The sequence below is a fragment of the Amphiura filiformis genome, chromosome 2, assembly GCF_039555335.1.
Source record: "Amphiura filiformis chromosome 2, Afil_fr2py, whole genome shotgun sequence".
NCBI lineage: Eukaryota > Metazoa > Echinodermata > Ophiuroidea > Amphilepidida > Amphiuridae > Amphiura > Amphiura filiformis.
The window spans coordinates 97,559,135-97,575,504 of NC_092629.1; the positions used below are offsets into that span (position 1 = coordinate 97,559,135).

Genomic DNA, 16,370 nt, shown 5'->3' on the forward strand with positions numbered 1-16,370 from the left:
GAAAAGATCGACGCTGATTGGCTAATCACTCCGAAATTAAAAACTCCCAGCAGCAAAACCGGGAAACAACAAAGTTTTTGAAAATTGTGAGAGATGGCAGATTATTACGATGCTAATTTTGAGGCTGATTGCCCAAAATTTGTTGATTTACAGTATCACAGAATATAGATGATAATGCCGATGAGTGGTTTAGTAAGTCAGGTTGTTAAATGTGTAATAGTTATGGGTTTATGGGTCGAAATAATACTGCAGTTTTAGTAACATGCATTCCATGGTCATGATGGTAAGCTTTCCTCCCGGTGCTTTCCTTCAGTTCTGAATCATCAGCAGGGTGGTACACCGCATATTGGTTGGTCCGTGAGGACCATGGGACACATGCTAATCCATGGGAAATTCATGGACCATTCCAAGCTCATACTATAAAAAGCACACGCCTGGATAGCCAGTGTAGCCTAATAAAATGCATGCTGTTAATCAGTTATTTAAATGAATAATGTTCATGATGTTATATAGCTTTGCTTTGATCACTGTTGATTGATCTGGATTAGACTCGCTGAGTCTCATGGACGCCGTTCCTATGTCCATCAGACTTCGTATTTCCCATTTTGGATGTCAATGGAAATACACACTAACGATTTATTGCCCGATTAGAAACTTGAAAAAAATCTTTAAAATTTTATCAATGTATATTCTGTCGATTGGGACATCCGGGCTATCTCTAGTCTCGAGCCCAAACTGCATGTGGCTCACGGTTTGTTGTGAACAACAGAAAACGGCTGAGAAGGAGGCTACATAGCGATGTTGCTGGAGTGACATTCAATTTTGGAAAAAGCGACACTCGACCATGGAATTTAATTTTAAGTTTGTCAGTATATAAGCGGTAAATCAAGTAAGTTTCTTTCACTCTGAAAACTTAGAAACGGTTGTTTGATTCCACTGACAATTTGCGATCGAAATTTACATTACACCAATGACAGAAATCATCAACAAAAATCGAATCAGGGACTTGTTTTCACTCGAACACATCAACCGGAAGTGGCGTGACACGGACCGACAGAATAAAAGTGGTACCAACCTTATTGTGCTTGCTAATTTAAGACTCGGTTGAAACAAAATTAAGGATCGAATGCATTTTAGTGTCCAAAAAGGCAAAATTATCGTCAAAGTTCTGCGAAATCGGCACCCTTGCGAAAGGGTTCAGAATTGAATCGGGAGCGAAAATATCCGATCTTTGCGATCAAAAACACAAAATTACAACTTTAAACATACTATTGGCAAAAGACATTATTACCAAACAATACAGAATAGAAAATTTGACATCATTTTCTCAAAATATTGAAAACATTTGCTCACTAGACATCGAAAAAGTACGCAAGCCAATTCCCGTTCAAACGCGTGGGAGACTGAAAGTGCGATAATCGTGACTAATCTGGATATATAAGGTTAAGTCGGCAGCTTCAAGTTTCAACTAGCAAAAGTCGTACTATCGCCAACTTTGGTGGAATTACTTTAGGTCAGGTTGAAATGTGCGCGCGATTAATGTGAGAGTGTGTGAAAAAAAAAAAATTTGCGAGCCTCCTCTTGAAACTGGGTCGGTTGGTGCTGTCGTGATGTCTTCGGTCAGGGTGTTCAGTCTGTAGTCGTGCGTGGGGAGTATTAATTTTGTAAACATCCTTGGTTGTGTTGCGTTGATCATCATGATTTAGGGGTTCATTCAATATATTTTCATGACTAAGCGGTTGTGATTAGTATTTCATCAAAATAATACGGTAACAAAAAGTATACATGTATATGGCAACATTCACATTGTTAAAATCAATCGTGAATTTCCTTAATTTTTCCTACCCGGCGATCGCACATATCTGCATGTCCGGGACACTGCCACTGGGCATAAACACTGTTTTATACCCGGCTCTCTCGACCAATCACAGCGCTGATACATAGGTCATAGTTTTAGCGTGTATGTATGAACATGTGATAAACAAAGCAAGAAATTGAAGAAAATAGCAAGGAAAGGGGAGAAGGCCATTACCAAACACAATTGCACAATTTTACTTTCTTAGCCCTTACTTTGTGAGAAAGAAACTGGAATTCCAATCTCAAGCCCGATGCAAAGGCTTTAATAGCTGAATTTATCAGGCTTTGAATTTTAAGGTGGCGAGTGCAGCAGCTCGCATGGATAGCTCTGCTAAATTGTTCATCCAGTGTGATTTATAGCTCACCTTGTAAAATCTGCCAGAGCCTTAGCTTCTTCACAAGTGCGGTTTATAACACACCTGATTGCTCACCTTAACATTTCAAAGGAGTGCTATTAATTGCCGCCTAGTATTTTCAAAACTCAATGCCTGATTTATACTTGATCCCCGGCGATTGCGATTAAAGTACCCGGGTCCGCTTTTTGGAAAGCGATGAGCAATCGGCAATTTTGCGATGCATCGCACATCGCTTTTGCATGTTATCTACTTCATATGCGTACTGTACTTCATGTACTTATCACGGCGATAGCGATTGCAGACCACAATCAAAATATTCTAACTGCCACACAATACATTTTTAAAACATCACCCGCTGTCAATAATTATTGCTTTGAATTAATTCATCATCAAAAAGTAAATAATCGGAAAGGTAAATTAAAAGCGAGATGGCCCAGCGGTTAAAGGCGTTACGCTGTCGGCCGGGAGATACGATCGGTGAGGTTCAAGCCTGCTTGGGCTTGCTAAGCTTTAGGTGAAAATACTCTTCCCTCCCAAAAAGTTCCTATATGGTCGGGAATCCTTCAATTAAGTCCAGTTTCATCACAGAATTTAATTCTCGCCCCATACACTGCTTAGGCTAGCGTGCAGATGTGCAGCGTCCGTGATTCGGAAGTCACGTAAAGCCGTTCACCTAGGTTTCATTACGGTATCATTGAGGTATAGGACTTTTTATTTTTTAGGAGAAGAGCAGATACGGCAACTACTTGATTATATCTACATGTTCATACTACATACTCTGAAAATTTTAGAAAATTCGCACAAGTCCGTTTTTTTAAATCACAGTTTTTTTCCTAAAATGGGGATTATAGTGCCATCAACGGGCACTCTCTCCATAGGGCTACATGGCCATGCGTTTTGAGTTGGGCCGGTAATTAGTTACATGTTTTTATGAGCTGAAAATTGCATGTTTTTCGTTTAGATATGAAAATCTTTCACATATTATACCCAACATATATAAAAGTATACATTTTCTGGCTGCAAATGAACCAAGGAATCCAAAAATGCACTTTAAAATGACACAGGGTGTAACACTAAGGAGTTATGAAACTGAAAATACCAAATATTTTAGGGAAAAAATGTAAAATTTGACAAATTAAAAAAAAAAAGTTAGCTTCACCCCACATATTTAAAAGTTCCATATTTGAATTCCTCTCAGTCAGAGCTTTAAATACATATCATCATAGGGTTCAATAAAATTAAAATGATTTTGCGCCTGCCTCTTTCAAGGCATATTTTCCCATTGACTTCAATGTGTAAATCTTGAGCGGAAAATAAAATATGCAAAATTGCTTCTCAAAGCAAATTAAATTACCTGGAATATGATTGTATGGTGTTATAGTATGCAGTTTAAAGTGAATTGTGAAAAAAGAAATAGACCTCGTCCTCTTGCATCATATGACCCCTTGGGGTCACTTTTATTAAATTTGCTCCTCCTGATCCTCCTCCACCCCGCACATTATGCTAATTAGATGCAAATTATTCAAATGTTAATAACGTTGTACAACTTTTTAAAGGTTTACTGTATTGGTCTCATCACAAGCTTTAATTTGACACCAAATTTAACTACATAGGCTGCATATTAACTGAGAAAATTAAAAAGATGAACCCTGAAATGCCGTGCGCATGTAACATCTCCACCTATTTACTGGCCCAACTCAAAACGCATGGCCACATACATTATAAGACCAGGGGTCCATTTCACTAAACTTTCTTAAAGCTTCGTAAGTCTCAAAATCGTTAAGTAACTTCGACGAGTCGTAAAGTTCCATTTCACTAAACATACTTACGAATGGTACCCTTCGTAAGTAATAGGATTACTACAGGAACCCTTCGTGAAAGTTACGCCTAGTATTGGGTATTAGTAACTTTCGAGCGTTACTGAGTTCTGAAGGGTTAAAACTTTAGTGAAATGGACCCCTGGTACAGACAAATGGCCATAAAATAAAATAGACTCTTTCATTTTTCCTCAAATTTTGCATATGATGTAGATTTAACATCTGGAATGTAATGCAAGTGGTGTCGTTGCTGCTCTTCTAAATTCATTTATAAAATGTCCGCCTCAGACCAAGGTGTTGGTCCTGTACAGGAAGAGTCAAGCCCTGTGCAATGTTCAGTGTTAGAGCTATTCGAAAAGAGAGGGGACCATCCCCAGTTCTGATATCTGCAATCAATCCTAGGTTCCAGGATCGTGCATCTAGGCAAACTGTGCACATAAAGCCCATGCGTTGAATACTCAACCATTTGAGGTAAGCACGTTATATGGAAGGAAGGAAGAATTAGCAAAATAATAGATCCAGTTGGTTGAAAATAATTGGTTGATGCATTCACGTGTCAAGTGATATCGCTGGGAAGTTGAGATTTCTTCAACTTACAAAAGCGATTGATCGACAACGCTCTGGAAATGTAAGTAAACACTGATCATGAGTGAGAATCGCTTTTCTGCAAAAGCGATATGTATAAATTCAGCTTATCATGATATTGCTAACTTCTTCATTCACCAACCATCATTCAATGACTCCATGATCCTTGCTTCTTCTTTTGGTTAAGTCGGTAATTAAGGTGCACAATGTGCATATCACACCAATTGCTAGCTTCATGCTTGGTATAAAATTGCCTGGTCAAGCACTACAGGTAAATTAAGTAATTCTTGGCCAAGCATTGCAAGCTTTTGCACCATCCCCAATGCATGAATGGATTATGTGCTTCCCGGACGTAAAGACAGTAGGCCTACTAGGCTACTAGCTACTGTGCAGACCTTCAAAAAGAAGCTGCAAGACGCCACCAGCACCAGAAATTAATAGCAATTTTGAATGGTGATGATCTAGGAAACTATGCATTGAGTGGTTTCTTCAGTTTGTTGTAACAATTAGGGTTGCTGAATTAGGGTTATTTTAGAATAAATTTTGATATTTTTTTTAATTCCAAGAACAATAACTTATATTCATCTCTTAATCTCCAAACACGTGAATTCTGTAAACAAATTTCCATTTATTTTACATCATACTTCTACTTAAGCAGGAAAAGTTCCTGGAATAATAATAAAACTGCATTTATCCACGCTTTCTGAATACTCAGATTCCTCAAAGCGCGCCACAGGTTGATATGCTGCCAAGGGTAGCGCAACCTCAATGCCGAGTGTGACAGACAACAGGCCGGGTGATCCCCTTCTCTTTACGAAAAGGCCTGCAACTTTTACATGTCCAGATATTGCTCTTCTGGTACATGGGACCACCATTTTATGTGACTCTCCGAACCACGGCATGCTATGCACCCACTGTGGTGTCTGCACGTTTAGGGCCACAATGAGTGGGATAGAGGATAAATTGAAAGCTCATGATCTCTTGCAACCTTCCGACCGATAGCATAGCGTGCACACCAAACTACATGACCACCCTCTACCTCTAGGCTAGTACTGCAGCCATCTACAGGGTGGACTAAGAATGACCACCATTTCCCTTCTCCTCTGTTCATCCGCCAGTGGACTGCCGTTGACTTTGGAGGTTGTAACTCATCCGCCTTCACTACCGATGCTAACTGCTGGTGCAAGCTCGCTAGATCCGCCGTTGGTCTTAGCCATAACCCTAGCCAGGGAGGCAAGGGGTACCCAGTGCTTGCCCAGGGCACTGGAATGAGATTACCCAATTACCCATTTTTCCTGCTGTGTTGAATACTAAATTGTACATTGTAGTAGTTTCTTGTCATATTCATAAACTGAGAAAGGATTTATGTAAACAACACTTGATGTGGAAATAATTAGGGAGGTGGGTCGGTGATTTTTCGGGAAAAGCTTGCTTTTTAAAACAAATTTGTGGAAAATCTCACTTTTTATTGACATTATTGATCTCATTTTTTGCCTTTAAAAATTGCAGTTTTTGCCAACCTTGGCCTATTTAAACATTACAAAAAATTTCATTGCAAATTACCATTGAAATTTGTTTCTCTTGTGAATTTTCAGATTTTGACCATGAAAATGGGGTGCGGTAACGTTTGAGGAAAGCCAAGAGGAACCGACTCAGACGAGTCATGATGAAGACAACCAAGCCAAGGAGGAGGAGTATCATGAGTGTAATGATGAGGTAAAAAAACACCCAAATGCACCCAAATGTCTAACTGAGTGGAATGATGAGGTAAAAGTTCTACCACCCAAAACACCCAATTGTCTTAGGAATGCACCCAAATGTCTTACTGAGTGCAATGATGAGGTGAAACTATAAAGGCGGGATTAGGGTCAAAACTTCGAAGAGCATACGATTGAAGCTTCGTCCTCGGTAAGTTCGGAATCAACAGCATACGGTCGTAGCTCATCCTCAGTAACTTCAGAATTAAGAACATACGGTCATAGCTCCCTCAGTAAGTTCGGAATCAACAACATATATGGTCGTAACTTCATGGTCGTCCAAGGTAAGTTCGAATCAAGAGCATACGGTCGTAGCTAAATGCGGTCTACGTCGGCGTACACAGTATCGCTGATTCACTGAATGATTCTCTGACTGATTCTCTGATTGATTCACTGAATGATCATCCCAATTCCCCAATTATTCGAACAGAATTACCCGTAATTACCTGTCAGGAATTATTATGAGGCTGGATTAGGGTCAAAACTCGAAGAGCATACGGTCGAAGCTCATCCTCGGTAAGTTGAGAATCAATCAGAGCATACTGTATACGCTCGGGGCGTGGACCGTATGAGCTACGACTGTAGCCTATGCTCTTGATTCCGAACTTACCTTGGGCGACCAGCGAGCTAGGACCGTATGTTGTTGATTCCGAACTTACAGAGGGTGAGCTACGACCGTATGTTGTTGATCTGAACTTACCGAGGGTGAGCTATGACCGTATGTTGTTGATTCGAATTTATCGAGGCGAGCTACGACCGTATGTTGTTGATTCCAAACTTACCGAGGCGAGCTACGACCATATGTTCTTAAATCTGAAGTTACTGAGGATGAGCTACGACCGTATGCTGTTGATTCCGAACTTACCGAGGGCGAGCTTCGACCGTATGCTCTTGAGTTTTGACCTAATCCGTCTCATATAAAACACACCCAAACTTCTTAAGGTCCGTTCATACTACTACCACATTTGCGATGCCGATATATTGATTACTTTTTGTTGCAACTCAACACAACTTGTCGCATTTCCAAGTTAAAATGTATCTAACTTTATTGCGATATCGCAATGCAGTAGTTTCACAGTATGTTGGGGGGGACTGGAGAGCCCAATGGGAAAGGTGCTTTCATCAACATTGAACTGGGGGAGAAGGGTGGCAATTTACAGAATTATGCCAGAGTGTTCCAACATTAATTTCCTTGATTGTACGTACAGTCGTTTGATGCACCTTACTGCACACAATACCTAAATGTTTCAGATGAGACGCAGAATTGTTTTCGCACCATCAGCAAGGACCCGAATACCCCTAATTGCCCCATAGCTAACAGCACTATTGTACGTGACAGTATATAGGGAGTCCGGGTTGTGATGTTCACCCAAATGTATTACACCCAAATGTCTTGGAAATACACTCATCTCATAGATACACCCTTGGAAATACACCCAAATGTCTTAGAATACACCCAAATGTAATAGAGATGCACCCAAATGTCTTGCACCCAGTTTTTTACATCACATAAGGTGGAGCAGGCGACTACTGGATCACCAGTGAGACCAACCCAAGATGTGTCATAAGCAAGAAGCGCCTCCACAGGTGGAAAGTAACACACCGCCAATCGATAACTGGCTCGCCACAGTCTGCTGTGCCTTTGCTCGACATCACACCACCTGTGCAGAATCAGAATGTTCAGCCACTGATTGATAGTAGCCCACCACCAGGGCAGGAAGCACCACCACAGATCAACAGTAGCACACCGCTAGTGCAGAAGGTGCCACTGCAGGTTGACAGCACACCACCAGTTCAGAAAGTGCTACCACAGGTCAACAGCACACCACCAGTGGATAGCGGTGACTCAGGTGATGAAGGTATGTTTCAGCTGTCTAAAATGTTTTTAGGAATACACCCAAATGTCTTAGGAATACATCTAAATGTCTTCTAAGGAATACACCCAAATGCCTTAGGAATACACCCAAATGTTTTAGGATACAAACAAAATAATGTCTTAGGAATACACCCAAATGTCATAGGAATACACCCAAATGTCTTTTTAGGAATACACCCAAATGTCATAGGAATACACCCAAATGTCTTTTTAGGAATACACCCAAATGTCATAGGAATACACCCAAATGTCTTTTTAGGAATACACCCAAATGTCATAGGAATACACCCAAATGTCTTTTTACACCCAAATGTCATAGGAATACACCCAAATGTCTTTTTAGGAATACACCCAAATGTCATAGGAATACACCCAAATGTCTTTTTAGGAATACACCCAAATGTCATAGGAATACACCCAAATGTCTTTTTAGGAATACACCCAAATGTCATAGGAATACACCCAAATGTCTTTTTAGGAATACACCCAAATGTCATAGGAATACACCCAAATGTCTTTTAGGAATACACCCAAATGTCATGGAATACACCCAAATGTCTTTTAGGAATACACCCAAATGTCATAGGAATACACCCAAATGTCTTTTTAGGAATACACCCAAATGTCATAGGAATACACCCAAATGTCTTTTTAGGAATACACCCAAATGTCATAGGAATACACCCAAATGTCTTTTTAGGAATACACCCAAATGTCATAGGAATACACCCAAATGTCTTTTTAGGAATACACCCAAATGTCTTTTTAGGAATACACCCAAATGTCTTTTTAGGAATACACCCAAATGTCATAGGAATACACCCAAATGTCTTTTTAGGAATACACCCAAATGTCTTTTTAGGAATACACCCAAATGTCTTTTTAGGAATACACCCAAATGTCTTTTTAGGAATACACCCAAATGTCATAGGAATACACCCACATGTCTTTTTAGGAATACACCCAAATGTCATAGGAATACACCCACATTTCTTAGGATACAGCCAAATGTCTTAGGAAATAGAATGCATCCAAATGTGTAAGAAACCAACAGGAACAGTAAATAATTGCAATGGCAGCTATGTAGGAGGATACATGTCTCGTATAAGATATCATACAGATGGGGACAAGTCTCTAGATTGATTCCACATTCCACCATTCATACTACGGTTCATTATTATCATGTTAAATTCCCCACTTTGAGGCCTCGTTGCTGAGAGGAAGATTTATTTGCGATGATATTGATGAGTTATGGATTGCATATGGTACTCTCTATTATACACCCAAATATCTCGGATAGAATTAACCCACCCTTTATCATTGTTGCATTCCCTGATTTCAACCTCTTCACCTTTATCAAATGCAAAGTTCTTTAATTATGACTTTGATGCCATCTTAAAGTACTAAAAACTTTTGACCTATCTTATTTGCTGGCGAGTAAGCTTCAACTGTCGGTCGCCATTGGCGCCAGGGATTGAAGGTTTAGTCGCATCAGAAAAATATCTAGTCGCCAATGCGACCACAATGGTCGCACCGTACAGCTGTTATTGACCAATGTATTTATTTTATTTACACACAGAGGTGCCGCATGATATCAATTACAGATTTGACAACAGACAGTCCAGCCCTGCCACTACAACAGGAACCGTCGAAGGTGGTGACAACAGCGCCCTCACTAGAGCAGGACAACTTGGCGCTCATCAACGTGTCTGCGGAAAACACTCCTAAAGGTACATAGTTAGGCATGTTCATAACACAAACTGTAGAGGTAAATACACATAAATGTCTATGGAAAAAATACACCCAAATGTCTTAGGAATACACCCAAATGTGTTTTAAGAATAGGCCCTACACTCAACCAAATGTCTTGGGCATACACCCAAATGTCTTAGGAATACACCCAAATGTCTTAGGAATACACTCAAACTGTAGAAGACAACATTTGTTTAGTTGTTCAGTTCAGTGAGTTTACACCAACTATGTAAATAAATGCAGAGCGCCCTCTACTCGCTGAATCGATGAAGTTGTCTGCTCAAGGTTGCTTGTTTCCAGTTCGTTATACATCACACCCTGAATTGCCTGCTATGAAATAAATGCTTTTCGCAAAATAGCACCAAATATTACTAAATCGTGAACACAAAAACATAAGTTGAACAAATTATACACCCAAATATCTTATGAATACACCCAAAATCAAATATCTTGGGATTACACCCAATTGTCTTGGGATTACACCTAAATGTCTTCAGGATACACCCAAATGTCTTATGAATACACCCAATTACTAAATCACCCAAACCCAAATTATGTACTAAAAATGGATTGCACTCAAAAGTCTTGGGATTACACCCAAATGTCTTGCAAAATACACCCAAATGCCCAATTGTTTTGGAAATACATCCAAATCAAGGCTCCGCTGGATCACGTAATTTTTAAGCGTCCAGGCGCATTTTTGTATTGCTGGACGCAATGTTCAACAAATGTCATCAACTCGTTGCGAGTCGGACGCAAGTTGAAAAAAGACAAAAATTAGTGATTATAAGCTGACCGACTTCATCATCATAAAAATCAAGAAAATTTCATTGACTGATCACTCCTAATTCTCCTAATAAAGCTTAATTAATATTCATAAACAATGGACCAATCAGTAAACGAGTTATTGACCTTTCACATTTAACCACTTTCACATTTAACCCAGTTTGCAACACTTCCGGGTCACTAGTCACGAATGAAAATTCTTACGGCAGTGAGACATGATAAGCTTTTGCTCAAACACGAGCAAAAATACAACTTTCTAAACTATCGTACATTGTCAGCAGGTTTGCATTCACGACATTTGTTATTGACAATAATATTTACATACATCTTTAAAATCTCATCAGGAATCTGAAAGGAAATAGTCAAATATTTGCATCAAACTGCGATGTAATGCAATGCAATACCGGCAATCGGGGGCTTTGTAAAATTGTATTCCCTGTTGCCCAACACATTAACTTACATGTACGGACGCTACAAAAATTTTGTGGGACACACATTTCCGACCAGGTTTTAAAGTTGTGCGTCCAATCGAACGCAAAGTTTTTGAAGGCTAGCGGGAAAAAAAAAAAAAAAACAAGGAATAAGTCTTGAGATTACCACCAAACGTCTTAGGAATACACCCAAATATCTTAGGAATGCACCCAAATACCTTTGTCTACTCTTAGAAAGGAAGATACCATGTATTACCCAAGCTATTGTAAAATTGCATGTTTTTACCACAAATTTTTTTTTTTGATTTACTAAAACAGAAACCAAGAAAGAGGTGGTGGTGACTAGCAAGCCCAAACCAAGCAACATTGTGACTAGCTGGGCTGATGAAGAAAATGATACCAGCAAACAACAAAATAATGGTAAGTAACTGATTACACACCCAGGTATCTTAGGATTACACCCAATTATCTTAGGAATACACCCAAATGTCTTGGGATTACACCCAATTGTCTTGGGATTACACCCAATTGTGTTAAGATTACACCCCAAATGTCGTGGGATTACACCCAATTATATTGGAATTACAATTACAATTTATATAATTATTGGAACAATGTTAAGCTAAATGATGTGTACATTGTATCTAGGCTACGTAAAGATTACGTAAAGACAGTAGGCAGTATGGTAATCAAAGGGTGTCTCAACCACCCACTGTTTAGTTGATATCATATGATATCTGGTGCTGAAAAACAGGGGAATATCAGTACCCTAGTGCTTACTGATTTCTCCAAGGCCTTTGATCTGATCAATCATAAGATTGTTGTTATCAAATTACTGAAATTAGGTGCTCCTCCCATTTTGGTTCAATGGGTGGTTGATTTTCTTACAAATAGAAAACAAAGAGTCAAGTACAAAGATACATATTCAGACTGGGTCTTGCTTAATGGTGGTGTCCCTCAAGGCACCGTCATTGGCCCTCTCTCCTTCCTCGGTATGATCAATGACGCCTTGGATGTTCCAAACCACAAAGTGTGGAAGTATGTGGATGATCTTACCATTGGTGAGAACAGGGCCTATGGTGAAGCCAGCACCGTGCAAGACAGTCTGGATTATCTGAGTACTTGGGCTGATGAAAACAAATTGAGGCTGAACCCAGCTAAGTGTCAGGCTTTGCAAGTGTATTTTGGCAGGAGGGAAGTTCCTGAGGTTGACCTGCATATTTCAAATCACCAACTTGCAGTTGTTGATAAAGTCAAATTACTTGGTGCCATGATCCAAAATGACTTAAAATGGGATAGCCAAGTCGATAGCATGTGCACTAAAGCAAACCGCAAAATGTTTACGATGCGCAAATTAAAAGAAGCAGAGTTCAGCCCCAGTGAGGTACTCACAGTATATAAGGGATACATGAGACCAGTATTGGAATATGCTGCCCCTCTTTGGCATGCTGGCCTTACTCAAAGTCAAGTGAACCAGGTGGAGAACATCCAGAAGCGTGTTTGTAAGCAAAGCCAAGGCAGGGAGTACATATCTTACTCCAAATCTCTAGCAGATCTTGAGCTGGATCCACTCCGCAACCGGAGGGAAAAAATATGCAGAGATTTTGCCACAAAGACAACTACCTCTGAGAGGTTCTCCACCTGGTTCCACTTACGGCTGAGTATAGGTCTGTCATGACCCTTAGAAACATGAGAAAATTCAAGAACTTCAAGTGCAAAACAAAAAGATTCCAGGATAGCCCCATGCCATACATGGCTGACCTTTTAAACAAATAATTTGGTGTTTTTGAGTGCAATTGTATTATTGTATTTTTCAACTCATTTGCTGCCAGGTTTTTGAATACTATCTTGTCTTTGAATATTATCTTGTGTTAATTTGGTTGACCCCCTGTTATCAGGTATTCAAACTTTTTAGCAGCTGGTCTGCTCAGTGCAATTTTGTCTGTGATAGCTATTTCATTTTCATTTTATCTATATTTTTTTTCCAAATATTTAAATCCAATTTATTTTTTTGCAAGCAGCTGGGCTGCTCATTATATATCCCCCTTCCAAATTTTGCCCCCTTTAAAACAGCTGGTCTGTTCTGTGTAATCCCCCATGGTCTCATTTTTTTGTTTGGTATTATTAATTACATGTATTTCTAATGTGCAATATTTGATGTTTTTTTTATATATATTTAAATGTTTCTCGTGTGCAATTATTCTAAATGTAATTTGATGTTTTTACAATTTCTAAATGTGTCTTTAAAATGTTATTTGATGTTTTTATACTATTTAAATCAAATTGTAAAATTCATGTAATTCAGCCATTTGGCTGCAATGTGTTAAAATAAATATACTAATTAAATTCCTACTTTTGAGAGCTCGGATATTGGAATTTGTCACCGGCCGGGAAAAAACTGATCCAATTTTTAAAATGTTTTTTTGACAGGTCATTTGCGGCCCACAAGATCCAAAAATACAGCCTCAGACAGGATAGTAGCAACACACAGTAATAGGTAAGCTATAAAGGAGGGGGTTAGGGGGAGGGCACAGCCCAAGACAGGATAGTAGCAACACACAGTAATAGGTAAGCTATAAAGGAGGGGGTTAGGGGGAGGGCACAGCCAAAGACAAGATATTTTGGGGGCTACTGGGATTGATTGGGCCCATATTTACTGGTTGAGCTATGAGTTTCATAATTTGCATGAGATGTTAGGGATGTGCAAATGGTGCTTCCCCGGGTCAACCTCAAACATGCAAAATCAGCCATAACTTATAGTGAGATCAATAGATACTGGTTTTAGAGCATCCAATTTTATCATTGGGTCAGTCCAGGTCAAATCACCCAATGGGTAACACCTGACCTCCAAATTTGTTCTAATTGGGTATATAGGGTGATTTTGGCTGCCAAAGCTGAAATCTGAAGTTTGAGCTTACTCGGACTAACGGTTGTCCCGCTACGGCCCGCCCATTTTTTGCAAAATTGCTTCTGCAAAAAATGGTGTGGTGGCAGTCTTTTCAATGACCATATCTCCGTAATGGTATGACCAAATGAGCAGAAATTGGTGTCATTAGAAAGCTTGTCATAGAAAGCCAAATCTGTCATTATAAAAATTATATATGAGTAAGTTAAAATTGTATGACCTTTCCCTTTACTTTGACCTTGTGGATCACATGACTCTGAAATGAAAGCATGTTCAAATTATTCCCCAATATGTTTTCTACAAAATATAGAAAAATTTCAGCTCACATAGATATGGTCATTGGAATATCTGCATTCGCCATTTTTTCGCAGAAATCGCTAGAAATGGGGCTGTAAGCGTGAGAACCGTAAGTCGATTGAGCTCAAACTTGAAATTTCAGCTTTGGCAGCCAAAATCACCCTATTTACCAAATTAGAACAAATTTGAAGGAGGTCAGGTTTAAAATTCCATGGGGGCGATTTGACATGGAATGAGCCAATTATTTTGTTTTATCCAATATTTGCACACTGGATTCATCAAAACATAATAATGAAAAAATTGTCCTTGTAATTTAATTTTCAGGAGTTCGGCAGCTAAATACCCTAAATCCTCATTTACATTCAGCCACAAGCCTCAAAATAGTTTCCTTTCAGCTGGATTACTTCGTTCCATTCACAGACCTGCCAACAGGTCCTCTTTTGGGGTTTTCAAATTGAAAAAGAGGACAGTCCTTTAGGAAAATGTCAATGATTGCTATTGTTGGAAGGTATGAATCTGGGATGTAAGTTTTCCGTTTTTTACAGATTTCTGTTTTTCCGGATCCAGAATCCAATTTTTTTTTGGGGGGGTGGTAATACCCTCATAGCCTATTCCCTGATCCCTAACGTTAGCTAAAAAGATAGTGCTCCAATCAAGTGTTTGGCTTGTTTGCTTCGCTCGCACCATATCGGGTTTTATTTTTCAACAGCTACTTACATCCCTGCCAAATGCAGGGTTTGTTTTTGCTGGCAAAGGAGCAACAACCAGTTTTTGCCTGGTTTAAAATGGCAAAAATTTTAAAATTTTAAAACTTAACTTTTTTTTTTTTATCTCAGGCGCAGCACACGCAGATCAGTAGCAAGCACCACAAGAAGATCTGTAGATACCATGGCAGCGAAAAGAATGCCCTCTGTGGCCTCGGTTAGATAAAGTCGCTCGTCTCCTCGCGCTGGAGCAGCAACAAAGAGGGCACCATCCGTTGATTCTGCAAGAAAAGCGGCGATCATCACCGCATGTGGCAACATCCACCAAGAGGCGCCGTCAGTTGATTCAGCAAGAAAAGCGGCGATCATCACCTCATGTGGCAACATCCACCAAGAGGCGCCATCAGTTGATTCAGCAAGAAAAGCGGCGATCATCGCCGCATGGCATCATCCACCAAGAGGCGCCGTCTGTTGATTCTGCAAGGAATCGGCGTTCATGTGTAACAAGTGCACCCTCTGTTGATCTATCCACATCAGGCAAAAAGAAAGAGGACCTCTTCCCGCCAACAAATACTAGAAAATCACCAAATCCGAGGAAATCTCCTAGATTGCAGAATCAGAAACCAAAGCTGACAATGCCTCACCGCCTAAATTGTGTAAGGTAGGTGATGAGAATACACCCAAATGTCTTGGAAATACACCCAAATGGCTCAGAAATGCACCCAAATGTCTCAGAAATACACCTCAGGGGTTCAAATTTGTAATCAATTGCAGGAATCATAAGGCTGTCACCACATTCCCCTCAGATACCTGGCCTCTATTGTTTTTGCAGTTTTTATGACAGACTGTCACGACAATGCTCAAACTTAAAACTAGTTGTTCATCTGGCCACTCAGCCACCATGTGGAAATCGTGTATGCTTTCATTCTGGCGCTTCACTGTCACATTCTAATATTATGGGATGGTTGAGTTCTAATACACAATGAAAGTACATGCATGCATGAATGGGTTTCCATTGGTGATCAAACAAATTCAAAAATGAAGAAGCACTTTTTTTCTAACATTTCAGAATTATATTTTTGGGTTAATTAAATCATAATTTCCGTTGCAGTTAAGGAAGGTAAAATATTACACAATATCTGAGACTTGGAAGCTTAGGAATACACCCAAATGAATTAGGAATACACCCAAATGACTCCGAGAAATACACCCAAATGTATTAATAATATGTACACCCAAATAAGAAT

General features: G+C 39.6%; 1 protein-coding gene and 1 long non-coding RNA gene across 2 annotated transcripts; both read left to right on the forward strand.

Annotated features, from left to right (window-relative positions):
• The first annotated feature begins 34 nt into the window (after window positions 1-34).
• Window positions 35-8,225, forward strand: LOC140137763 (uncharacterized). Its single transcript, XR_011856896.1, has 3 exons — window positions 35-192; window positions 6,211-6,331; window positions 7,887-8,225. It is a non-coding gene; the product is annotated as an uncharacterized lncRNA (long non-coding RNA).
• A 1,609-nt stretch (window positions 8,226-9,834) lies between these two features.
• On the forward strand, window positions 9,835-15,564 carry LOC140137770 (uncharacterized). The gene is made up of 4 exons (XM_072159540.1): window positions 9,835-9,978; window positions 11,536-11,637; window positions 13,648-13,714; window positions 15,256-15,564. The coding sequence occupies exons 1-4, from the start codon at window positions 9,837-9,839 to the stop codon at window positions 15,347-15,349; spliced, it is 405 nt and encodes a 134-aa protein (XP_072015641.1). The 5' UTR covers window positions 9,835-9,836; the 3' UTR covers window positions 15,350-15,564.
• The last annotated feature ends 806 nt before the right edge of the window (window positions 15,565-16,370 follow it).